This window comes from Falco rusticolus, chromosome 10, assembly GCF_015220075.1.
Source record: "Falco rusticolus isolate bFalRus1 chromosome 10, bFalRus1.pri, whole genome shotgun sequence".
Classification (NCBI taxonomy): domain Eukaryota; kingdom Metazoa; phylum Chordata; class Aves; order Falconiformes; family Falconidae; genus Falco; species Falco rusticolus.
Genome location: NC_051196.1, coordinates 19,060,825 through 19,087,999, shown reverse-complemented (window position 1 = coordinate 19,087,999; position 27,175 = coordinate 19,060,825). Strand labels below are relative to the sequence as shown.

The 27,175-nt window shown below is 45.6% G+C and overlaps 1 protein-coding gene across 7 annotated transcripts in view; it reads right to left on the bottom strand.

The window, feature by feature from the left end:
- Window positions 1-27,175, bottom strand: part of DAGLA (diacylglycerol lipase alpha) — a 72,477-nt gene that overhangs the window by 25,805 nt on the left and 19,497 nt on the right. For 3 of the 7 annotated variants that reach the window (XM_037401757.1, XM_037401762.1, XM_037401759.1), the window contains exons 2-10: window positions 24,369-24,508; window positions 14,852-14,990; window positions 14,099-14,310; window positions 11,612-11,713; window positions 10,882-11,020; window positions 7,490-7,577; window positions 2,928-3,062; window positions 2,148-2,225; window positions 772-896 (exon numbers count right to left, since the gene is read on the bottom strand). In XM_037401757.1, the coding sequence (XP_037257654.1) occupies window positions 772-896; window positions 2,148-2,225; window positions 2,928-3,062; window positions 7,490-7,577; window positions 10,882-11,020; window positions 11,612-11,713; window positions 14,099-14,310; window positions 14,852-14,946 (974 nt within the window). In that variant the 5' untranslated portion in view covers window positions 14,947-14,990; window positions 24,369-24,508. Of the gene's footprint in view, window positions 1-771; window positions 897-2,147; window positions 2,226-2,927; window positions 3,063-7,489; window positions 7,578-10,881; window positions 11,021-11,611; window positions 11,714-14,098; window positions 14,311-14,851; window positions 14,991-17,990; window positions 18,498-24,368; window positions 24,509-24,963; window positions 25,113-27,175 lie in introns of those variants that run through there. The other 4 variants (XM_037401758.1, XM_037401760.1, XM_037401761.1 and 1 more) reach the window with 4 other exon arrangements.

The following is a 27,175-nucleotide window of genomic DNA, read 5'->3' as shown; positions in this document are numbered from 1 at the left end:
ACAAACACAGAAGCACAGATTCTTTTCCTTCTTTCCCTTATGAGACACTTCACAAATAAAAGTACTCAAAAGGAAATATGTTCCTCCTAATAGCTTCAGCACAGAAGTTGCCTGCGTAAGTGCAAAAAGCTCAACCCCAAAGAGAATCCGATGACAGCATTATGGCAGCTGAAAGCAAACATTTAAAACAATGCAATCTTGAACTGAACTACAGCAATGCCTCCATGAGGTGAGCACTATACAGCATGGCAGAAAAAACCCCAATTAGTCATAGAGAACACAGCACAAACTCTGGCCAAGTTTTGCCAATGCTTTAATAAAGACCCAAATGTCAACTCCTGTATATCTGGGCTTGCTGATAAATCTGATTCCTGAGCTCCAAGACAGCTTTTTGACTCAGTGTGAAAGCAGTCTGGTGCCAGATGAGTTCTCTCCGCTGGCTGTTCAAACTGCACAGGACTGGCATGATCCTTAGCGTGCCAGAGAGGACAGAACATAGGACAGCCTGGTTTGTTTAACAAGGTAAGCAGATAAGCAACTGTAAGGAAGAGATCAAGGAGAAAGATGTTGAAGTATGAAGGCACAGAGTTAACGAGAGATGGAAAGAAAAAGCATGAGAAGGAAAAAAAGGAAAAAAGCAGAAGATAAAAGGAAGAAATAGAGAGGTGATGGAGAGCAAACTGATGAAAAAACATATTTCTAAATCTAGGAAAAAACAGGAGAGAAAAGGGAAGAAAAGAAGGCAGAGTGATAGACAGGATGGCCACTCACGAGCAGGATCTGGCCAGGCGACAGAGTCCACATGTGGGCTTCCTCATCAGGTATATGGGCCAGCCATAGGCAGCCAGGGCAAACAGCATGTAGTAACACACCTCTTTGTACCGCTGCATCTCTTGCTGAAAGAGACAAGAGACTCACTAAAGGCCTTATTTGCTTTTAGAGAGTGAGTTTTTCTACCATTTCCCTTTTTCCATCAGTCAGACATGTGCACCCTTTTTTTCTGAGCATCAGCCTTCTCTCTCAGCACCACCAGAACAGCACTGCCAGCATTTCCAGGTGATTGCAGGACAGCAAGCTGGTTATGCTGGGCAATGTCCTCCCCTTCCCAAGAACAGCTCAGTATAGCCATGCCTATTTTCCCCGAGTGGAGGGGCCCTGCTAACTGTTTAAAAAAAATGGAAGTTAGTTCTACAGAAGTTCTCCTCTGTGCAAACACCCTGCTGCAAAGGCAGGCCATCCCTTGTGGCCTTTGCTCCACCCTACCCTAGTAAAGGAGAAAACTGGTTTAAGCCCCAAGAAGATCAGCTCTCTAAATATACTGCTTCCACAGTGTCACAGGCCATAAGATGCTCAGAGAGGACCATAGAGCCAGTTTGGGGCCACATGCCTTGGTGCTGTCTTCTATAAGCTCTGCTGACATCTCTCCCCACACACACCTATTCAGGAGACAACACAGGCTTAGCACCAGCAGGATGTTAGCATTAAACACAATGCAGTACAGCACAGCCAGAAGCAGGTTAATCACAGAATCACTTGATCAGAGATGCTGGGATTGGGTCAGTCTTGCCTCTCTTGCAGCAATATCGTCTAATCAAGGAAGGTGAATACAGTTTGCCCAATGAAGGGCTGCAATAGCAGCATGCCAGAAGGAAAGCCAAGCTTAATTCACATAGAACAGAACAGGCTGCAGCCACTTCCATCCTGAGAACTGCTGAGAAGCAGCCCCAGGGAGGAAGGCTCCATCTCATTCCAGGCAGTTCCCTGCCCTTATCAAGATGGAACCCAGCAGGCAGGGCTCCACGAGCTCTGCTGGTGGTAATTCCATATGGAGCTCTGCACGACACTCCTGGATGCAGCACTCATCTCATACCTCTGGCTTTGAAGAAACCTCACATTGCCTTCTCCCATCTGATTGGAAATACTACCACATCCCCCAAAGTGGAGGACAGAGATAGATAATGCTTTAAAAGTCATCTGAAGACAAAAAGCCTCCAGAAAGCAAGTGTGGTTATTATGTTGTACTCATCTTTAATTTCTTTGATTATTCCAGAGAGGGGAGAAAGGAATAAGAGAAGCCACTGAGAAAAAGAAAACAGGCTACACAGGGAAGCGTGGTGAGTTTGCAAGATCACAGTCCAGTGACTTACCACATTTTTCAGATCCAGATACTTTGTGTTCCTGGTCACTGGCATCCCAGATAGAAAAGCTAAAATGTCATTGTTTGCCTGTAAGTCACAAACATATATAAAAATTCTCTGTGTCACCAAGACAAAATTTATGCATGAGAAACAGAAAGCACTGTGTAACCTGGGACAAGACGCTTTCAAGTATCCCAACCAGTCTCCTCCACTAGTTCCAATTTTGCTGTTCTTGTTTCTGCCTGATCTGATCACTGCTGTCTGAACCCCACCTCAAGGAAAGGGGGCAGGAGCAGGAAACCAAAACAATTTTCTACTGGGATGACAACCCACAAGTCTCAATGCCAGTAATGGCTTGGGAATTTAGGAATCTTTCCCTAAAATTCCTCCTGCAGCTTTACCTAGATGCTGGAGTCTTCTCCACATCACTGTACAGGTGGAGCAATCTTCCCATCCACTTTTAAGTACCTGCCACCTCCCTCAAGGCAGTTGCCCATTTGGGGTCAAGAGCTAAATCTGTATGTATCACCTGCCTAGAAGAGACGACAGGTTTCACAAGCTTGACTCTGTGTCAGCTGGGCCCTTTGGGAGCCTCATAAAAAGCTGCTGAAGGAGTTAAGTGGTTTTATTTTATAGCTCAGTGACTGGCAGTAGCCCATCACACAACAGAAACAAGACGGGCAGAGTCATGCAGTTCTCACACAGTGAGTCACAAGAGCAGCAGGTAAGTCAGAGGCCAAGGGAGATGCCCACTGCCTCCACACACTGCGACGCACCCCCTCCACCCACCTCATCCAGCACAGCATTGCGCTTTGCCCGCTGCCGTTGGCGCAGAAGAACCAGGCCTGCAATGATGTCAGATGGGACGATGTCAAGGTCTCGGAAAAACTCAGCAAAAAGGTAGGCGATTTCAGAGTAGGCGTCCTGCAAAATCCAGGGAGAGAAGAGTTTAGGAGGAGGAGTTTGGGTGTGGGGAGCCTCAAAACAGGACACTGAATGAGAACCAATGCGGCAGCAATGGCCTCATTTCTGTAGCTCTCTCTCCAAAACATCCATGAGATTCCTTCAGGGAACACCATATCTGGTCTAATCATATTAATCTCTCTCATTTATTTTACATAATCACATTCAGAGGCCTCAGCCAAGACCAAATCTGTACTATGCTCAGTGCTTATGTGTGGGCAAGCAGACCACCTCAACATCAAAACAGACCAGGCAGACACAAAGGGAGAGAAATGTTTTCATCTCTACATTATAAAAAAGACAGAGGAAGTAGGATGAGAACCAATCCAATGTTACCTCAGAGTCATCTTTTTTCCTCAAAAGCAACTTCATTTGAACAGAGGCTAATGGGGGGAAAAAAAAAAAAAAGAGCAAGTACTGATTTTTTCCTATTTAACAGGCTCTTCAATTCTGTAACTCTGTCCTGGGATCAGTGTGTCATCCTTAACCCAGACCTCACAGTCCCTGGCAGAAAGATCACAGAGAAAGTGGCAACTTCTCAATCCTGCCACTGAACAGCTAAAGAAGCTGCTCATTGTTCACCATCAGACTCATTGCCAGGTGACTTCAAAGAGTTAATTACAACAAGCAGGTGTTACACAGGTACTGAAGGAGCAGACCAATTTACCAGGCTTTTCCAGGTTTATCTTGGACTACACCCAAGCAAGAGGGCCTAAAAAGGAAAACCTGAAAAGAGATTAGAGTCATTAAATGTAGAGTTCCCAGAAGAGAAGGTGACCAAACTAAAAAAAAACAAAAAAAAACCCCCCACACCACAGGAGGGACAGAAATGGAAGTGATCTGAGGGGATCAAGCAAAAGCTCTGAAGCAGAGTGACAAAGGTATTTTGAGAAGAAATGTTATTTCCCATTTTGGTCAGTACTACAAACTAAATCCCACACAAGATCTTAAGCAAGAACCGTTTGGGAGATTGGAGGTGGGCTTGACTGTGAGACAACGCTGGCCTGACCATCGCTCAGACCAGCAAGCTTAAAGACAAGGGTGACCCAGAGGCTGGATCATGAAAACGTGGGACAGAGCAAGTGCTGTAGTACACCAGCGGTCAGTATTTTGACTCCTGCCATCAATAACCTTTCCTACCAAGGTCTGTCACAACCTTTTCCTGAACTTTTAGCCTGTGTTTTCATAGCATCCTTTGCTCAGCACCTAAAGCCATGTGATTGCCGTCTTCATAGAATGCCAGAGCCATGCACTTGAAGACAGACTTCAGGACAGGATCTCTCCATCTCTCTTCTTTGACCAACAAGAAAGTAAATCCCTTTTCTCCCTAGCAGTCTTGCAGGAAGTGACCTACATTCTTTCATCTCTGACAAACTCCTGGAGTGCAAGATTACTTTCTATCATTTTTCACTTGCCTACAAAAGCAACTTAAATCACCATTAAGAATGGGGCTTCAGGTGCACACTGTGCAGGTTTCCATGCCAGCTGTGCCTTTGAAGAGCAAATGGACTGGCAGTAACCTCTCCAACATTACAACTGCAGTACCCTTGAAGTACTGACCCTATAAATCCTACCACAGTTCTCATAAGCACACAAGAAAGGCAAACAGCCTTGAAGTAAAATACGACAAACTCCCATTAACCCAAAGTGACAGCAACACCCCTTAATACTCTGACCAAAGTAAAAGGCCATAATGGAAGTTCAACATGCACATTCTGTTCGGAAGGAAGAGTGTTTGCTGGAGCCCCTGATATTATACTTTAGGGCTGATTGTAGTGCTCTGCTACAAACCCTGAAGGCCCTGAGGCTGACAGAGTTGGGGGAGACTTAGCAATTCAGACTTCACTCCAGACCCATAAGAACAGATTCTTGCCCCAATGCCACGTCCACTCTGCAGAACTATTTTCCAGCCCAGAGGGCAATAATCCTCTGCTAAAACATTTTTTTCCATGAGGACTGGGAGGGACAGCATCGGATTTATTTCTGATCCATTGCATATGCATTCATTCCACACGCTGTCATGCCAGGACACACAAAGTCAGAGCTTGTTTCTTTACAGAAAAGAGCCTGGAAATTGCTCAAGCTGAATGTAAAATGGAAATTCAATAGCACAAGGAATTTGAAGATTCTGGTATCTGCTTTTATCCTGAACTAAAAAAAAAAAAATAAAAAATTTGAAAGAGTCACTGCAGAATGAAAAGTTTATTAAAAAGCTTGACACAAAGTGAGATATTTTGCATTCCTGAATAAAATAGAGTTGTTCAGAAACCAGGCCATTCAGATGCCTGTCAGGGCTCTTGAGCCAAGCTGCAGCACCCATGCTGCGCCTTTGGGACAGGCGTCTCTGGATGCCGGCACAAGGTGACCTGGTTGCCCTCTCAGGGGACAGAAGGTGTCCCTGCTGTGGTAGCACAGGCCAGGGGAGGAGCCCAAAATAACCTCCAAGGAAATGCTGCTGTTGGAGCTGCCATGACACGAACATTGTTTCGGTTCAGTTTTCCGGGTGGATTTTCCTAAGCAGCTCCAGCAGATGGGTCTGTGATAGCTGGCAGTCCTGGGCTATGACTTCTCAGCGGGACAGTAGGTTGGGGCTGGGACATTCCCTGGGAACATGGTGGCATTTCAGCCAGTACTGCAGGAGCGTGCCACTGGGAAGATCGGCGTGCCAGTACACATTGCTGGATTTCTGCAAAAGGGCTATGACAATTCCTGCAGCCATCCACACTTTGGAAACTACACCCTGCGGATAACTACAGCGCACTTACTAACAAACCCTTTTAATCTAATTCATACTGGTTGCCATCTGTGATGAACAAATGTTCAGGTAGCCTTCACTTGACTCTCCATTATTCTTACACAGCTCTTCATCTTATTACACCTTTCCCTTTTTGAGGTTAAAAATCCCAGTCTCATTTCTCTTCCTCTGTAAGTTCATATCCCCTCCAATATGTTCCTTTTTCTGCTGTGTTTTTGAGGAGACCAAACACCAGGCTATATTTAGTGAGGACATCGCCGATGTGGTTGGTCCCTCGGTGCTTTCCGTGTCATCTTTATGCCCTTCTACTGAAGCTAAACACTTTCCTGATTTTTTGGCCACTGCTGTGCACCGATGTCTTTGTTGAAGTGTCCTTGATAACTCCTAGCTCTTTTCCTGAGAGGTTGTAACTAATTCAGAGTCCAGTGCATGCAAGTAATTTTTCTTCAGGTAACACATGCATCACCTCATCTTGATGACTTTCTTCTATCTTTGATAACAAATCCCTGGTTCTGATTTGTCTTTCAAGAATTCTCAGATACTCATAATTCTGACCAACTTAAATATTACGAGTCATCAGCAAAATTTTTCACCTTAGTACCCACCTCTCCACCAGGTCCTCAGGAGCCCTGCTGCATACCACCCTCAGGCACAAACCTGCTCCTGCTGCTTCCAGTAAGAATGGACTGCTGACTTTTGGGGAATCGATGTTATCAAGCCCCTTACCCTTCCCTGCTGGACAGATAACAGCAAGGGAAAATCCCAGCTGTAGCACGTGAAAACTTCAAACTGATGATCTTCATGTGAATCTATGGATTAAGTAGTAGGTTTTGACTGCTAGTAATCCAGAAGTGTTCTTTTGGCGATTCTGACAGGTTTACATTTTCCCATTTTCAAAGAGGTGTCTCTCCTTCTAAAATATATGAGACTGATGCAAACAATAGGAGAAACTGCCTAAGTAAACTGGCTGATAAAGGGAAACTGAAGCTGATCACAAAGTGCTGTCAAATATTGAGCCAAACCATAGTGAAAATGTGTATTTCTTCCACTGATATCCTCACTTAAAATTATTATCCCAATTCAAGCAACAGTGAGATAAAGAACAGCTTCTAGAGAAGATTTTAATTCTGACAACATTGCTTTTCAGTGCTGCTAACTCTACCTTCAGAGAAAGTCCTACAGTACTCAAAACCCGAGGGTTAAGACTAGCTATTTTGAAAAGATAACTGCCCTACTCAGTGATGTTACATCTACACCTAGAGGGAAACATCAGGTTCTGCTGCCACATGGCATACCCAGGTACCCTCCTGCAGAAATGCAAGTGCTCATTCAGGCTGCCTGGGCTGAAAGGAAGGAAAAGGAACCAGCATGAGCAAAATTTCAAGCCTTGTCATTTTGAGGGTCGCTCAGCTCACTGCTTCTCGGACAGGACTTTCAGTCCCTTGCATGCACTACTGTTGACACTCACTAGACTCCTTGTGCTGCCAGATCTCAAAGAACACTCACAGTGAAAGGAGACACGTGTCGTCCAGGCTCGAGAGCAGGAGCCCCACACTGCGACACTCTGCCAAGTCCCACGCGTCGCCAGCCATACACGTAGCTTGTGCTCTGACAGGAGATGTTTGGTACCTACCGATTGAGAGTCTTTTGTCCGTGTGCAGCAAAGAAAAACTTTAAGTCTGCGAGTCCAGCTGCTGGCTTGCCCTTCTTCCAGGCGGTGTCTGTAAATAAAGGGTAGAGTGTGCACATGAGGACAGGCAGGAGAACGTGACTGCAAACAAATGGTGGGATCCAATACAAAGTCACACAGCCTACACCACCAATGGTAAAAACCTGTGCTAAACCATATTCTTATCTTTACCCTGGACTACCAGAGACAAGGAGACCACATACAGATTAACAACTCTGCTCAATTTATAGAACAGGAAGGTCTGTTCTGGTCAGGATGATGTCTCTACTTATAAACATGGTATCTCATCTGAATGGGATGGCTGTAACGAAGCTACTGTTGATCTATGTGCCCGCTGGAAGCACATGGAAGACCACGGGGTGCTGCAGATGGAAGGAAGGTCTACTGGCAACCTGGCAGCTGCATCACATGCTAGAGGATGTACTACCACTCAGTAGGAAAACTACCTCATGGCGAGAGGGTGGGAATGGTACAAGAGACCCCGAGCACTTAGTATGAGAGGAGCTGTGCAATTTTTTTCCCGCCAGCAAATAGCTTATTTGGAAAAATATATTTATTAAACATAATACAGTCTCTAAACTGAAACGATTTGTACTCTTTATTCAAGCATCGTGCATAACAGTCATCAAAAACAAAAAAAGCAAGCTAAAGGTTCTCCTTCCATTTAGAAAGTTTTAAAAGGACTGAATAGAGAAGGTTTAGCTCAACCCACATTTCGTTTATATGACATTTCAGTTTCAGCTTCCAAATTAGCTAATTGGACAACCTTATTTAAAATTAACTATAGCTGAGTACACTCCACTGTTGTGAGCTTGTCCTAGTTATTACATTTTGCAGGGTGACAGTCCCTTATTTTTGACCGGCATACCTACTAACAACCCTTAGATCAAGTTGGGCTTAGTGATGTCAAAGCGGGTGACTGATTCTGTACCTCCATAAAGTCCACAGCTCCTCTAATACAGGAGCTTTTTTTAATGTGAACACAGACTAACTCAACACAGGTCAGGCATATCAGAAAAGACCACCTAATTTCTAGCAGGTGATCACATGAGGAAAAGCCCAGGCACAGAAAGTGGGCTGCACCTGGAAGAAAAAGATGCTGGTAAAGGAGTATTTGCCTGCAACAGAAGGACCAGATCCTGCAGGGCAATCCATCAACTCATGCCTGAACATTTTAAAATAACTATCCATAACCTCCAAGGAAGACTCCAAAAGAGGAATGGGAATACGATTGTCCTAAGACAGAGCTGGCAGTACTCTGCTTGCTCCACCAAATGCCAAAGAACTTGCGCAGCAATGCAAAGAACTTCACCGCGGGGGTTGAACAAGCAAGTGCGCTCTGAGCTATTTTCACTCCAACTTTTCCTAAATTCTTTCTTCCTCACACTGAACTTCCACATATTTAGTATGAGCTCCAAAGCAAGTTTCTTAGAAAAGCCTCAGCACAATTAGCTGAGACTTTTGTTGTCTTGTTTTCTCAGCTCTGCAAGAACATAGAAGCCCACACACATCACGATGCCACTGGTAAGGGAAAGCCGCTGTGTAACAGAGTCCGATAGCTACAACACAGTACCACAACAAGGAAGCCAGCTGCATATCTCCTTAATGTGACAATCAAATCAAGGTTATTTTCATTAAGACAGAAGAAATAGGCTCAGGTTAAGTGTAATACAAAGGTCAAATTACTGCTGTACATCAGAAGATGTGTATCACTGTAGGCTGAGGGATTTCAATATGATTGGCTGGCCCTCAGCATCTTACAGGATTCACAATCCAGAAACAGGCAGAGAATTTCATAATTTTTCTTTGGAAAGGACTGCTTTAAGCAGGAGAAGAATTTCAAAATATATTCTTTGCAAACCATTGCTTTAGTAGTAAACACCAGTAACATTTTATGCTTCCCTTTCATATTATAGCCCACAGCATTGTGCTTGTTAACACTCCTTTTCTAGAGTGGAAATCAGCAAACAGCAAGCACAAGCTCTCCAAAAGTCATAGAATCATTTAGGCTGAAAAAGACCTTTAAGATCATTGAGTTCAACAACTAACCCGCTACTGTCAAGTCCACCACTAAACCATGTCCCTAAGTGCCACATCTACACGTCTTTTAAATACTTCCAGGGATGGTGGCCACGGCCCAAGGGACAAATACCTTCACTCAGTTGTCTGGGATGTCAAAACTCCTCAGAGGGCAGATAAAAGTAAATCAAAACCAACTCAAAAATTAAGTTCTCTAGCAAAAAGCTTTGCAATCTGTGGCACTCTGTTTCCCTTTGGAAAAAATAATGCACTGAGCCAAACAGTTTTGATGTGGTGTGGGGTACCAGATCCACAGTATTGCCACAGTTTCCCATCCTGATCTCTCCCTGGAAATGTCCTGATCAGAATGCGGCAATCAGGGCACTAACTCCAGATATTCCAGACTAGTGTTAGTAACATATTGGAAAGGACAGGAAGGATGTCCTGCATTCTGCAATAAAGAACAGGTTCCTTCAAACAAAACTTGCTTGTGTGGTACTTAGAAAAGTCTGAGTTTTCTTCAAAAAGACAGCCTGAAGGATCCCATTTCAAGACATTGGAAGAGTATGTATTCAAAACACTTTCTTGAATATACGTTCCCAATGAGAAATGCAAGATTTGCAGAGTATTCTTTAAAAATCCGCAATTTTTAGCATTCAAAACCTAATGCCCTCAAGTCCTACCACGCCACATTCCTTGCTGACAGTTACAGATGTCAAGAGTGCATAAGAAAACAAAGCCTGTTTGTGTTGTCCCTCTACTAGAGAAAAAAACTTCTGAAAAATGCCTTGCTTGGTGAACAAAGCTTTCATATCCCCATCTGGGTAGCTCAGAGATGTAATCAATTCTTCATTAAAAGATCTGACTGCTAACACAAAAGAAACTGCTTCTTGGCCAAGACCAAACACAAGGAGCCACAGGTCAAAGGTCATATTTTGAAGACAAAAATAAAGGAATAAAGGGGCTTTGGAAGAAGATGCTGCCTCAATCCAAGCAAAATCTAAGCACTGCCTCTCTCACCAGGCAAAACACTGCTACAGGACGGACAAACAAGCTGTTGGGGTCAGCGCTGGCTAGAGGGATGTGTAAGGATTCACAAATCCAGTGACTAATGCACAATCCAGCCACATACTGCATTGCTTCGCCTCCTTTGGATACAGATGCCCACACAAAGCACAGTCTGAGCTGCATTCTTCCAAAATCACCCTCAAAGGGAAGCAATGCCTGAAGCTGAGTGCTCCCTGAAGCAAGGCAAGGAGAACGTCAAGAGCCAAAAAAAAAAAAAGCAGGGCACCCTTCCAGAAATGCTCCTTTACCGTAGGTTGTATGTCCTCAGGTTGCGTTGTCTCCGTTTCGTGGCACGCAGTTTGACAAAGGTCCGGCCTGTCGGGTCGAAGACGCACAGGACAGTGATGCAGACGCTCAGGATGACAACCCAGTTGCACACCACCATTCCTGCAAAGAAAGAAATCAAGTGCTCTGCCCATAAGTCTTGGCAACAGCACTTCCTGCTTTTCACCACACACAGATCCACCTCTCCATTGCTGCAGGGCAGAGAAAGTTACCCCGAATATCCTTTCAGCCAGCTGCAGCAAAAAGAAAGTGTCTGGAAAGGCTTTTAAACTACAGCTAGGTTTTCCTGTTTTAGGAGATTGCCCGTACAGAAGGCCATTAAATACTCCCTGAGTGTCTAGGGGGACCGCAACATTAGCATCACCCCTGCCAGGAGACTGGCTGAGACTGAAAAGGAGTTCAGGAAAACAGTAAAGCCATTTTGAACTGAAGAAGGGGAACCAGGTCTTAACAGACTCCCCAGACAGACTCTTCCATGGGAACATGAATTCTTGCCTCGGTGCAGACAGCACAAACAAATGAATAGAACAACTGTTCTGAGCAATAATGTCTCAGGAAAACAAGCACCACATTTACAGCTACAATCCACTTCCAACAGTCAATCCCCACATGCATGAATGAATTAGCTCTCCAAACCGAGAGGATGTCTGTGTATTCACAGAAATGCACACAAACCACATTCCAAATACATACCCAAAGTGACACTCTTCGCTGTGATATCATTGCAGGAAGTGTAGTACTGCGTTAGCCAAACGATGCCCACAATAGCATACACAAACTCAATCACCAAGATAGCTGAAACAAAAGGAACACAATGGATAGTAGCAGTATCTCCCTAAGGATTAACAACTGCCTCTCCCCATCTTCTGGAGAGGAAACCCAAAGATAGATTCTTTAGCAGGACAATTGCACAGAATAAATAACTGCAGGAGTGGGCCCCAGTGCTTTGGGAGATGATATTCGAGAAAATGAACCAAAACCATAACGTGTCCTTAACACTAACTACTAAATGGCACAAGGAACACATGCGTGCAGAGCTGTCAGTGCCCTTGGCTCTACCAGAGGCGTGAATCAGATAGCCATGCCTCCCACCCACCACAGTGGAAAGACTCCCTTAGGTAACGTGAATCACAATGTAACAGCACCTAGGTCTTAACCACCTTAGACAGCTGGTCTGATTCAAAGATATGAAATAAATAGTAGCATGTATTCAGGATTGATTCTGCTTACTACACTTGGCAAATGTTCCCAGAACCTCTGCCCTTTGCAGTCCTTCCAGTAATAGTTCCCAGGATGCAATCCTTAAGGAGTCATTTACTGGCTCCTCAGTTTTGCACATTACTCTGGTAATGAACCAGAAACTGAGGATTAACAATGGCTCCCCAGAACAAAGTAAGTTGGGAAACACTGCTCTGAAGTGCCCATCCTCACACTTTCTCTACACATTACAACCCCAAAGTACAGGTAGGCAATCCGGTATGGAAAGGGTAAATAGCTTGCTTAGTAATGCCTAGCAAGCCTTTGGTGGAATTGAGATGGAACCCACATCCCAGCCTAGCAGACTAACCATCCACCCTCTTCATCTACATGTTGGCAGCATCCATGGCTTACTACAGACTCTCACTAGCCTGGAACGACCAGTTCCGAGACATAGACATAGCAAAGAGCTGCCCCAACAGCAGTGGGCAAGGAACCAGGGCTGGACCTGGTTCCTGATCAGCCCAGCTGATGTTCTTAAGCTGAGCTAGGCTTTGCCTGCCTTGCCTTGCCTCCCCTCTGAGATTACCTACTGCAGGACAGGAGCAGCAGTAGCACAGATAAGACTTCCCTGGGTTCATATTGGAACCCTTTCCCTAGATTCATATGCACTAAACAGCACATGCTTAAAATGGGACAGTCACATGGACCTTGCCCACACAATGGTCACACTCCTATTTCTATCATCAGAACTGATGAAGCCTTTTAAGAGTAAAAAGCCCCACGAAATGTAAGACCCAAGATACAGTGTAAATACAGATCCTGAACACATGCATAGTTTAAGGCAGACAAGGAAGAAAAGTGGATGTTTCTTGGGCAGGAAAATGGCTCTCTGGATTCTCTTTATCTCCCTTGCCCCATTTAGTCTGGTTTTAACAGTGTTACTCAAATTGTCAGGCTCTACGTGCTTCCCTAGGGAGACTGCAGCATGTCTGGGAAACTAGAGAGAAAGATTTGTTTGCTATTCATGTTAATGATTTGCACTTAGCACTCAAAGGCGGAAATGTCTCCTAGACAGAGCTTTCAAGCAAGGTTACCCGTATTTTTAGCAAATTTTGCAAGAAAACAATCCAGCAAAAACAGAGATGTAAAAACATGAGATGCTTTGTTTGGAATGGGTTTGACTCAGAAAGATTTTTCTCTTAAAATCTTCACTCAGCATGGAAAAATCTGATCAAGTTTCTGTACCTGGAAAACAATGGAACAGAGGAGGGAAGACAAGCTAAAAGGGAAGCCCTGAATGAGAGATCAAGGAACAATCTCTTTTCTGATCTAGTTTGGTGGGTGAGAGAGACAGGAAGTGTTTTAGGAAGACAAATATGCACTCTAAGAGACAGGACAGAACCAGTGAGCACGTGGTAAACCTATTTATCTCGTGGTGCCTGGAGGTGAAGTATCAAAGTGCAGGTTGCTGGATGGAGAGATGCATCACACGTGAGTCAAAAGGTCAAGTATATGTCTCAAGGTAGGTGGGTGTAGACATGTCTGTATGACAGGCAAGGACATGCACATGCCTCTGGGTCGGAACCACCATGATTTACAGGGACATATGCCTGGATCATGGGAAAACGTGTGGAATAAAGGTGGGGGAGAGGTGTAGATGCATCTCACTGTGGCAGATCTGTGTTGCGAGACAGAAGGGGAGCATATTTTGTTAGAGGAAAAGGATATACCTGCATCGCAATGAGGATGACAAGTTAAAGGTTTGCTAGAAAGATATTTGGGGCATTGCATGAGAGTCTTACAGCAATGACAGGGTGCAGTATATGTGATGTATTCAGATGCATATCACATACAAGTGGCCATCTGGATGCCTTTCAGAAGCTGTGTGTTTGTCAGGGTGTGGGGAGAGAAGTCTTCTGCAATAGCAGATGGCAGTGTGGAGGCTGAGTCATTAGGAGGCCTCAGGCCGCTGCCTCTTACCCAGTCTGACATAGAGCACATACTGCATCGAGTCCCGGGGCTCTGTGTACAGGATACTGCCTCGCATGCTGAGCCAGATGATTGCCACCTCTGCGATCATACAACTGAGCAGGATGCCCAGGTAGCCTCTGCCGTGGTCCACCAGGTTAAGCGAGCAGGTCTCGTTGGGGTTGTACACCAGCCCAAAGAGCACCACAGAGAGGATCACAAACCTGCCAGTCACAAACCAGCTTGTTACCAGCAGTAAGCCAAAGAAAGCTGCATGTTATATCCCACACCTGCTCTCCTCACAAAGCTACTGAGGATCATCAGTGTCCCACAGCTACTTACAATTAATACTAAATTTGGTCTGGAAATCTCCTCCCCACAAGCCATCCAGAGGCCCTGCTACCCCAGTCAGAACAATTTGATGATCTGTGTCAAGTCACATTATCCCATGGGATCTGCCACTCCAATTGTTTTTCCTGAGCCCCTGTCCAGAAACACAGCCCCAAACTCCAGTGGATAGCCTTGGGTAGCACAGGAGGATGCAGGGAGCTCTGGTCAGGCTCCCTCTTTGGAACTGGAGCTAGAACTTGGAATAGAACTTATCCAAAGAACAGAAGCTGGAAATATGTTGGTGTGTCAGAAATGCCCCAAACAAGCCTTCCAGCCACATGTATAAGCGCAGGAAGAATAACAGCTGCAAGAAACAGGAATAGCAAAAAGAATTCATGGGAGAACTTAAGCCATCATTCTGCCCTTCTCACTTACCAGGTGGTATGCAGGAGGAAGAGGAAGACGGCTGGCAAAACCAGGTCATCGCTGCCTACAGACCAGCGACGGCGGAACACGACAATCCCTGGCATGGCTAGCAGGTCTGAGGAAGTTCAGCAGGCACGACACTCACCTCCTGAAAAACAACAGATCAAATGCTGACCCTCTTCTTCAACCCCCCCAGGAGAGCCCCACAACCCCACACCAGCAGAAGGACTCTGTACCTGAGAGCCCCCTTATTTTACACCAAAGATGGCAGAGCTTCTTCGTGCCAGCACCAGGGGGCATGGCATGCTCAAGACTGAGAGCACAGGAGAGGAACGTATAGTTTAAAGAGTGAGAAGTATTAGGTGAAGCTGGTGCACAACTCACTGAACATAATCACCACTCACCCAGCTCCAGTTCATAAGATTACCTGGAATCCTGTTAGGGCTGCATGTTGGTAAGCAGTCACTGGGAGGTGTTTTGCACAGGTTATGCTGGCCTCGGCTCTGAAGGCAGCCCTATTACCATGTTCTTCCACAGGCACACCTGCTGCCAAGCCTCTTCTCTTGTTGTCCAACAGTTCCCTCCCTCACTTGGCTCGGCAAGCCAAAATACCCATTAGCAGTTAGTGGCAGCATTTGGGGAAGCTATTGACTGGCTCCCAACAGCAAGCACTTACAGCTGAAGAAGCAAGCTCCTAGGAGATCTCTCACTCAACCATCAGTTGCACAGAAGCACCCTGCCAGCTCTGCATCTCCTTTGTGTTCACACTGGCTGACAGGCACTAACAATTAAAAGGTCGAAGATTGAGGAGCTGGCTGTTCCTCCCCACATTTTGTTTGTGCTCCTATTTTTGAAGCTTCACAAACCCTTTTAAAAAAAGAAACAGCAGTGGTACAAGTCACGAGACTCCACAGGGCTATCCAGACACCTCCTCCCAACACAGCTCTCCCACACCATTTCAGTTCTGCTGTACATACTCCAGCCTGCTCCGGTCCAAGTCCACCGCATCAGAGCGGCTCAGTCCCTTGCTGCAGCACACCCTATCTCCCTTCTGCATGTCTTGTACGACGCACTTCAACCACGACGCACGCCCATGATGTCTGTTTGGTTTTGTCAGCCTTTTATTTCCGAGGTCATGTCTATGCAGTCTGCCCGCAGACACCAGTGATTTCCTGACTGCAGCGGTCAGTCCTGTCCTGTCCCTTTCTTCCATGCCCTAAACCCTGTCACGTCTTACCTGCACCCTCCTGCACTACCACAGACCAGGGGACACCACACGTTGGCCTGTGCCTCTCCACTCTGAGCCACCATCTCAAGGGTGCCAAGTTCTCTCAAACTGATGCATCTCTGCTCCAAATCACAGCACTTCTATTCTAGCACCACTAACCTCCCAGTCTTCACATCCATGCACCGCTGCCGGAGCACTCCATCCATGACCTGCAGTGACCATACCACTCCAAAGCTGCATCTCCAAAGTAATAACTGTCCTTTGTACTGACCTGACAATTTGCTGTTAGGTTCACAGGGGCAAAAATCAGTGTCTACATTTGTTACTTACATTATAATCAGAACTTCCAACAGCGTTTCAGAGGGAACATCACCTGCCACACCTCATGCACCAGGCCAAAAAACCAACCAAACAAACAAAATCAAACTTGTATATGATGTCTCTAATTTAGTGCTCTGGGTATTAAAAAAAAAAAAAAAAGGTGGGAGAAGTGACACGATCACATTTGAACTAATAGAAGCTTCAAAGTAACCCAAGCGTTGGTTTTGTGACAGATCACCGACTGTATCACAGTCTTTTGCTGCACTAACCAGAAGCTGCCTTGTCCTATGAAAACCTATTCACTAGTCAGGTGTGGTTATTCCATCACTTACCTGCCATGCAGAACATCTCAAAACAGATGAGTCTCCCCTCGTGTACCAACACCCACGGCCAGTGGACTAGACCTTCCTACCCATTTCAGTCACCAAGTATTTAAAACCTACATAAGTCTTTCACGCTTTCTGGGAGATTCCATAGTTAACAGGCTGACACACTTCCAGTATGTTACTCACTTGAGTGAAGGAAACACTCTATTCCACAAACAAAGCAAATGTGAAATTACAACACCATTTGGATTCACACTTCCTTAGCACATAATAATCAGAGCACTCAGTACATCGCAGCTCTACCTTCAAACTGCTCACTCCTCTGGCCATCTGGAGACTTCTAGCCTTGCTGTGAATAACCCGCCTGCCTGTAAGAAGCACTTGTACCTTGAATATTGCTAACCCTGCTCAGTATATGCGGATACACCTTCCAGCATCTCAATTCACTCTGCCTCTGGCCACCGCAGGACCTCCCAGCCAAGCTCAGACCTCAGTTCCCATCATCCCTCAGCTCACGGCTGCATCCCGCCAACGCACTTTCCACAACTCTTCCACCTCTCCAGACACAAGCAGTTGTGCTCTGCCTGTGCTTTCAGCACCCTCTGCCAGTTTAAGAGGCAGGGTATCAGCAAGAGCAGCAAACATCTAATGTGAATTCCTCATCCACGGCAACAGATGGGGATGGAGTGGAGCAGCCTGTCATTCACTGTCACACACAAGAATACTCACTGTGGGACTGTCACTCCTAGCTGTACGCTTATCAGGCTCCCAGTGAACCACAGAGAGTGTCCAAATTAATTTTCAAAGATTTTCTATTGAAAATCTAAACCACGAGGTCTGGGCCCTTGCCCCCACTTCAGAAAGAAGGGAGACAACAGAAGGCTTGAGACTGTAAAACTCACAAAAATACACAAGTATAACGCTCAGTGTAAGGACTCTTTGGCTTCATCCCAGGGTAACAGAACATTTTCAAAATTATGAAGATGTGATCTAGCAGAGGAACTGGGAGGAAAGTGGAAGTTCAGAGTGCAAAGAGCCCCGAGACCACTGACCCTAGTTTTGTAACAGCAAGAACCCCTTGCACCATCCCTAAGATTGCTGCAAACAGTGAAAGATTCCCAGGACCTTGAAACTTGAACCCTAGTACACGACGCCCCAAGCTCCCAACACCGAAATCAGGGGGAAGCACATGCAGGCACAAGCTTTGTGTGCAGGCAGTCCAGAGCTCTTGACCCTGGGATGAGAGAAAGATCTATGGAAGCAGAAATCTTACATGGCATGTGGTCCAGCCGCTGCACATTCTTCTCTCCCGTAAGGGTATTTCAGAAAAAGTGCATATCCACGGAGACAGACATCACAGGCAAAGGAGGGAACAGCAAACTCTTCTTGCAGCCATTGAAAATCCCACTCGGCAAAGGGAAGGACTGTGTGGTGACTGCCTGCCGACACAGCCGGGCACCATCTTCAGAACAACTCCCTCCCTCCGAGACAGCAATCGCATTTATTCAACTGGGCTGCTGAGAGCCACCGAGCCAGGGGTCGTGACTCCCCCCTTCCACACACCCCGGCACCCTCTGGAAGGAAGTGACATCATCCCTATTCTGAGGAGATTGTATGTGAATTGTGGGAAGGAGGACTGGGAGTGAGAGCGGGCGATGCTGCTATGCTGTCAGAGATGCACAGAGACGGGAGAGAAGGAAAGGCCTCCAGCAGCAAGCGCAGCAGCGCAAACCTCCTCCCTCTTGCCAGCGAGAAGCCGGCAGGACCGGGAGCGCTGCAGCAGTGGTTCAGGATGGTCGTGGAGCCCCATCTGTGCGGGAAGCCCCTTGGCTGCGAGGGATGGCATCAGCTGGAGCAGGGCTGGGAAAGGCTCAGGGCTGCCGGTCTCTCCTCCGGCATGTACTGAATGGCCAGGGGGAGGGGAATTGGATGGGACACAAAAGGGGCACACAGAGGGGGCCACCCTGGTCACAGAAAGGAGAGACTGTTCCAGAGGAGCAGCCTCTCTCCCCGGCCTTTTCAGCCGTTAATTCCTTCTGACATGCTCTAGGGTATGACAGGATGTGGGGGAAGGGGAGAATTAGCTGTCTGTAGGGGAAGGCTTAGAGAAAAGAGCAAGGGAGAAAAATGCTACAGCGAGACAACATTCCAGCTAAACCTAGGAGATTTAGTCTAATCCAACATCCCATCACATCTGACATTAGCCTCAGAAGAAGGTATACAAGTAAATACAAGCTGAACACAACCATAGCTGAAGAAAAAGGGCTGTACATAGATCTCGCACTGCAGGAGACCACCCACACCACGCCAACACCCCAGGAGAGAAATCAGCTATTCCCCACCACCCAAATCCACAAGCAGGATTTGCTTTAAGCTCACAGCATCACGCAGACACCTGAGGCACACTTGCACCCACACATCCCAACACACTAACCCCCTGCAAACCCTCATCCCTGGATCAGCACCCCCACCTCGATCACCTAAAATCCTCCTCCTGGTCCCCACTCAACCGCCTGCAGTTCAGATCATTACTTGCTGTTGCTGTCAAGCAAAAGATGTGAGGCCAGCACCATGCTGAAATCAGATCCACCGGTGCTAATACTCTCTTCTCACTTTGACAAGACCACTGGTGATGTCTGTGGAGGCATTAGCAGGAGGTAGCCCTGCTAGCCCAACACATTAATCACCTACCTTTCCCCTTAGCCTGAGATAGTGATCTACTTGCAACTTCACACAATCCAGGTATGACAAAGCAATCCCAACTCATCTGTGGTTTTATCTCTCAGCATCCTTTTTCAGCCACTCTCCCCAAATTCTGCCTCACCTCTAGAGTCCTACAGTACCATTCACCCAACAGAAACTCCCTCAAAATAACTGTTCAAAGCCCAGCAACCAGACCGTCATCTTCACTGCTTAGGGCTACAGGAGGCCCAAAAGAAAGGCGATCTCTAGCTCTTAGCTCTGTAGATGGCTGCAGGAGTCACTACAGGACAAAGCCCTTTGCTGTTCTGCAGAAATCCAGCAATGTGTACTGGCACGCCGATCTTCCCAGTGACACGCTCCTGCAGTACTGGCTGAAATGCCACCATGTTCCCAGGGAATGTCCCAGCCCCAACCTACTGTCCCGCTGAGAAGTCATAGCCCAGGACTGCCAGCTATCACAGACCCATCTGCTGGAGCTGCTTAGGAAAATCCACCCGGAAAACTGAACCGAAACAATGTTCGTGTCATGGCAGCTCCAACAGCAGCATTTCCTTGGAGGTTATTTTGGGCTCCTCCCCTGGCCTGTGCTACCGCAGCAGGGACACCTTCTGTCCCCTGAGAGGGCAACCAGGTCACCTTGTGCCGGCATCCAGAGACGCCTGTCCCAAAGGCGCAGCATGGGTGCTGCAGCTTGACTCGAGAGCACCAAGAGGAGAACAGGGGCATCTCCATGGTAAGTCCCAAGAGTCACCCAAGTAGCCCAGGACAGTGTGTGAACACTGCCAGATTAACTCCATCCAGTAGTGTCCTCTAGAACTGCCTTCTGCCTCCTACCACATAAAAAGGCAACTGCAAGTACTCCTCCACAGTACTGCACGTCCTTCCTCACCTCCTACCAACAGGACCATGTTCTGTCCTTGCCGGCATACCTGCATTTCTCCTCTTTCTGTAGCTATTTATTAGAGCTATTGAAGCTCTCTGTACTTCTTGCAGATGCCGAAGTGTTTCTATACTGAACTAAAAAAGCAACAGCATTTTAAAATAACCATGTTTGTCAAATTTGGGTCATCAAAAATGATATTCAGCATGCTTAACTATACAGCTCCTGACCCTTAAACATCTGCTGCTTCATAAAACACAAACACTTCCCCTGAAATAGCACTTGACTAACAGATAGGGTTCCAGCCCCATCAAGTCACCCCTACCTGAATTCCATATCCTTCCTTTCCTCACAGGCACGTCCCACATGGGACACGGGCTTTCTACCTCGGGTTGAGTCATCACCCCTGCAGCTTACAGAAACCTCCTGTTCCCATTAAGCACGCCTTTCTATAAGCACTTACTGTACTTGACAGAAATCATCAATTAAAACTTGGATCAAACTTCATCAGTCCTCTTCCAGCTATTTTTAAGGGCCTTAAATGGAACTCTTTCTGTTTCTGAGCTTGGTTCCTCACAATCTGGGAATTGTTCTTCCCTTGCAGGGAGAAGGAGGGGATGTGGTTACATCCATACAAAATGTCCTGAAGCTGGCTAGGAGGCATTTGCTTGCCTCTATCTACACACACAGGGGCCCATCTCTCCTCCAGTACCTCTTGCAGGACCTGGCATGCAGTGTGAATGAGACTGCAAGGTCTGTTGCTGTGTATCTCCCCTGTACAATTTATTCAACCATTAGCAAGAAACAGCAGAAAGTAGCAGGACAGACGAAAAAACACCCAAACTTTCTAAAAGTGCCCTCCCAGGGTGGGAATACCTTGGAGTACCTTGTGAGTAGGTAGGTATTCCTCCCTCTTAACACATACAATATCAAACAGAGCCTCACAAGGTGGGGACAAATTAGCACCAAAGATGAGCTCTTCCGAGACAGGGCTGCCTTTTACAAGTGGCAGTGATACCTACTGAGAGCAATGCCTGCAGGAATTGCACAGAAAGCTCCTTCCCTGGGTAGAGATGGTACAGCAGTTGCCAGAAGGTTGTGAGGATAGTTCTAGCATGACTGAATATGATTAAGGGAACAGATCTCTACTTTAAAGAATATTGTGTGTACTAGTGTTACATTTAAGAGCCATATCTACAATGAGCCACAAGCTGGTCAGCATGGGCAGGGAACGCTGGCAAAAATCAATGGGGTCTTTAATTTTGGAGTATCAATTTCATACCTACTTTAAGATTCTCCTTTATAGTCTCCCATTTTCCAAGGAGAAGGAAATAAAATGAGTCAGCGCTAGAACCAGGAGACTAAGCCATCAGGTTTGAGAAAGGAAAGGTTCAAGAAGCCTCTTGTGGCTTGGCACATTTCAGCTGGAGCTCCCCCAGGATAAGGCCACTGCACCACAATCATCTCACTACAATATCATCAGTACAGAACTAATATGATTAGGTTAGATCTGGAACTACAATACTGCCCACTGACACAAATACCCAAAATACATCTCAGTATAAACTGACCTTCAAAATCCAGGGGATAAGAACTTACCTGTATGTCCCACCAGCTTAAATCATAAATGCTGGCAGAAATACACCCTTGAAAGTACAACAGTGACAGTCACAAGAATATAGTGGCAGTAACAAGAACAGACTACTGGCCCGTTTTCCCTACCATCTCAGCTCATTCCTTATCAATATTTCTTCACAAAGCCACTTTGTTTCAGACAGCATAAACACATCAAAATGTTTCCTAAGCACATGTGCTCCTTGCTTAAATCCATCCCCTTTGTCCCTTACTCCAAACACCTCTTGCCTTGAGTAGAAATAGGTATCATGAGTCCCATGCCATCTTCAAACACAGACAACATCTCCTACCTGCTATCTTGAACCTCTCAGCCTTACAATTTATACCTTTGAATTTCAAAAGCCTCTTAGTTTTTCTTAAGTGGTCCCTCTTCTCTCATGAGAAAAAAAAAACATTAGCTCTCAAAACCTTACTACTAATGCAGAAGATTTAGTATCACATTCGCTATTCACTCCAGACTGGTTATTTTCCCACACATCAATGCAAAGGTACCAACGCTGACCCAACCCTAACGCATCACCTGCTTTTGCACAATAGTATTGATAATCCCAGGTAGCTTAAGTCATTAATTGAGACATCAAAATTCACGAGTATTTTCAAAAAGGGTTTCTACCATTAAAATATTTAAGTCAGATTTTGGGGCTCTGCACAGAAAGGGTTCACGTTTTCAAGCATTTTTCTGCAACAGCTCCATTCAATGCAGTCACACACAAAGGTGCAAGAGGAACCAGAGAAGTCTCACCTTTAGCCTGTGCCAGTGGCTTATTTGATTTTGGACAACTGGCTAACCATACCACTGCTGCCTTAAGGAATAATACTACTCTTTGCAAAGCTGAATAAATTTTCTGAATGACTATTTTTTTATTAGAGACAACAGAACAATCAATGTATGTGCTTAGCATGTACTTGCCCACAGTGGTGGTGTTTTCACAGTATTATCTTGCAAATCCCCTTGTTTAGAGAGGTCCTAAGTAGAGTTAAACGATACCAAAACACTGCTATTCACAGCTTGTGTTCACCAGCTAAAAGCAGGGTAAGGGATCCACTGAATTAAAGAGAAAAGAAAGGAATTCTCTACTTTGGAATATGCCTCCTCTAGTCAACTGGCATCAGTTCAGAGCCTGTTCCCAGGGATCACAGTCCTACAAAGTGATGACACTGTAGATCACAACAGTTCTCAGCATCCCCCCTGGCACCCTCCATCTCTGCACCCCTCTGTTTCATGGTACACAAGCTGAACACCACTATCCTGGCAGCACCTCTAGCACCCCTCTCATGAGCAGCGTACACGTTGCCAGCAAGCACACTTCATCAGTGGATTGCCAAGGGTGCCACCTGTATTAGTTGCAGTAAGGGGTGTGTGTGTAAATAGGAAAAAACCCAAACGAGCACGATCTGAAATCTCCCTTCCCCCTTTTTTTTTTCCAGCTGGGATACCCCCACAGACCAGGATTGGTCCATGGGCAAAAATAAAGAAGTTTGCAGGGAACAAGCACAGTTGTCCTCTTAAAAGCGCTTTCATTTTAGTACATAAAGACAGTTATCAATTACCATGAGACATTTCAACTGCCTAGATTAAAGGAAGAATTACGATCTTAGAGACATGAAAAAAGCTTCACACAACAGCTCCAAGATTACTAGTACTTTTCTCCTTGACCTCAGCAGGAGCACAATTTAACTCCAAGCTTCCTAGTTGTCAGACTATAGAATATTAAAAGTCTTCATGAATAACTGGTCAAGAAACAACAGAAGTCGACAGATAAGCTTACCTTAAAATGAGCCACTTTATTGAAAACCTAGGAGCGGAGAAGGAGCACAATCCAAGTCTGCTGACACCAATTTAGTTAAAAACAACACCCAATCGTTGTATCAATGCCGACATATCTGCAGCCACCTACATTTTGTGCTAGCGAAGCCCACAATCTGAGCTTTCTGACAATTCCAAGCTTGAGCAAAAATAATGTCCAAGTTGCTAGGGGGAAAATATGTATTAAAAAGTGAAACTAATTTTGTATTTTAAATAGATCTTAATAGTCAGCAACCAGTGACAAGAAAAGCTTGGCTTTGAATAAAGCAGGGAAAGGATGTGGAAAGATGATGTTTGGGTAAGTTGACCCAAGTCTGCAGATATGGCAAGCACCTTGCTTTCAAAAATGCTGAGCAGCTGGGCACCCCAAATCTGACTAGCATCTGCAAGCAATGCTAACAGCCCTGGTCAACCCACGCTCACATATGCGGTACAATAGTTAGTTTTTCCTGAACACAATTATTGGGGATCAAAGTTCTTTGGTTTTGTTGTAATATCCCACAGCTATATTCAAAATTTGTTAATTCACAGTTGTAAACCACACAACTATTAATTTGTCTACAGCAAAAATAACAAGGGCTGGATTAAGTCAGCCAGGGCAGAACAAAGTGGTAAATGGTACTTACGAAAAGAGTATTTCAGATGTAGCTGACTGGTGCCAATCTGACCGCCTCATTTCTTTAGGCAAGCTATTTTTCACTACAACACTGGCAAATTCAAATTGGTCAGTTTTACTCCACCCTGGAATGCTTACCAGATCAGCCACCTTAAAAAAACAGGAGAAAAAAAAAAAAAAAACATCAGGAGGAGCATATTTCAAGGTGAAAATAAATATATTCAGTGATGTATCCCTGCTACAGCTCATCTTGAAGTGACCTGCCCTTAGGAAGAGAGAGGACAACCCCAGCCACACCAAAAAATAATTGCCTCTCTATGATGCCACAGGCAGGCTCCCTAGTTTACACTAGTGGGCAAACAGTTTTCCCAATAACTTGACTCATTGCTTCAGGAATTCCCTAAAGGATGAGTCACATACAGGGAAAGCCACCAGTCATTCTACGGGAGCTAAACGGACCACCGCTGCCAATACGAGAAGAGCGAAAGAAGTGGGAGAACCGAAGATCAGTGCCAAACTCGGGAAAAGTATGCGGTCAACACCACTCCTTGGCAGTCCTTCCCTGCTCCCCTCCCCAAAAAGCATGCTGGCGAGCAGAAGCATACCCATTCAAGCAGCAGAGAGGCAGCACAAGGCTCCCGAGGTAAAGGAATCGCTGTGGAGCAGTTTCCTCCACATGCAACTATCAGGATAGAAGGAGAAAATGCTGGCTTCTGCTCACATCCAAGAACTGCTTGATACAGCAAGGAAAGAAGTCTCTGGAAAGGAAAGATGTTAAGGAATTAAAAGCAGTCCCTCTTCTCCCTCCCCCCTAACATTATAGGGGATTAAGAGGGGAACATGCAGAATTTCAGGGCCTCTAGCTTCTCACTCCACACTGCAGCCCCCTGTGCCCCCGGGTTCACAGATCACGCTTCCTTTTCTGCTTCAGAATCCACTACAACTTATCCTGTGATTTTTCCTTCTCTCACATCCCATTATTAAGCAGTTAGGCAGGTATATGCCCAGCTGCAAGTCACAAATGCTGAGAATCACTGCTATGTGGCAAGCTCTTCGGTAGATGAAACCCTAATAAACCTTTTCTTAATAAGATTTGTAATCATCAGATGGGGATGCTAACTATGTGAAGCTGCCAGGCTCAACTATGTTCAAAATTGGCTTCAAAGGGTCTTAAGTCTTACTTAGACCCAATCTATTCTCATTTTACTGGCATTGCCTGTTTATTTCAGTGATTTCCTTCAGTCATGTCTGTGATCACGGGACCCAGGGCAGACAGCTCTGTCCCTAATCAAACATCTGACACCTATGCTGCTCCCCTGGTCTCTGGGCTTTCACATTCACACTAAAATGGATCTGCCAATCTCATGGGAGAGCTTGTGCCTCCACTTGAGTTCAGATTGCCACTTTGGCTTCGTATTCTTTACTTTAGGCAAGGACATACCTGTATCTTACATTCCTAGCAATCAGACTGAAAATATTGGGTCATCGAGGTCATATACCACACAGGCCATGAATATTCTGCCATGTCCTTAAATCACCCAGGATGAAAGCTGAATTTAAGAGCTCTCTCTAGATTATTGTAAACAATGCAAGCAATTAAGCTCTCACTGGTTTTCCATCTCATCACCACTAAGGACTGCTTTTTGTAACTCACAATGAATTATCCTTTGCTAAATGTTCTCCCATTATATCTCTACTCCCACAAACAGCCCCACAGATGCACTTAATCTATTTCACAACTATCTTTTAACAGGTCACTCCAAACCCACAAAGTCCTAGAAGTCCACCTCTCCTACCAGTCCCCCACAATCCCTGACCCACCTCCCTCCAATGCTCGAAGGAAACTCCCAGTAAACAGACACCAACACACTGTTCAAGGCCCACCTCAGTCTGCAGCAGCATTTCAGAGAGGGACTATTCTCCAGTGCTGTGATATCCCTGAAAATACCGTGTATTTGCAATGAAATAGACATGTCTGCCTTCTCCCATTACTCCCCAGACCTTGCCAGGTTTCCACTTTCCAATAGCTTAGTCCTCCTGAGAGCATTAGTCTTGCACCTTATAAAGCAGAATGTTTTATTTCTTCCCTGTAACTCTGGATTTCTTACAGCCTTCACTGAAAAATTAATCTAACACCAGGACATACTGCAAGCAGAAGTATCAGTTATTCTTGCAAACACACAAACCCATAGAATGGCTTGGGTTGGAAGTGACCTTAGAGACCACCTAGTTAATAAAACAAAATCTAAAGCAGTATGTACAGCATCCTATTTAGAAACCTAAATCTATCTCACCATCATTCTCCCTCCTCAGTATAATTCTGACTTCACAGAATTAACCTCAAAAGAAACCACCCCTGAATTCATTTTTTCCAACAAAATCTTGTGAAGTCTAATACGCTCCTAACATCCAGAGGGCTCCTGCTTTCCAGAGGAGGGCTTCTCTTGGCACGAATCCAGGCCACGTGCTCGTATCACGGAGCATATCCACTTTCACTTGAATGTCTACCCTGGGGCATTAATGAAGCAAAGATCAAACACCAAAGTAATGAGCTCTATCTGGTGAAGGGCGTATTCGTGTTGCTTAGAATGCATGAACACACACGCAGGCAAGAGGTAGGCATTTTTACCAACCCAAGCGACAGCACAGCAGTAGCTACCTTTAATGTAACACCCCACATAGCATAAATGCACAGTATTTGCTAAAAAATCCTGAAGCAGAGAATTGTGAATTTCAGCTTAGAAATTTCCCTGACTTGGATATCTCTTACCCACATACACTGCAAGAGGCCTTACAGCACATGACAGCAGAACGTTG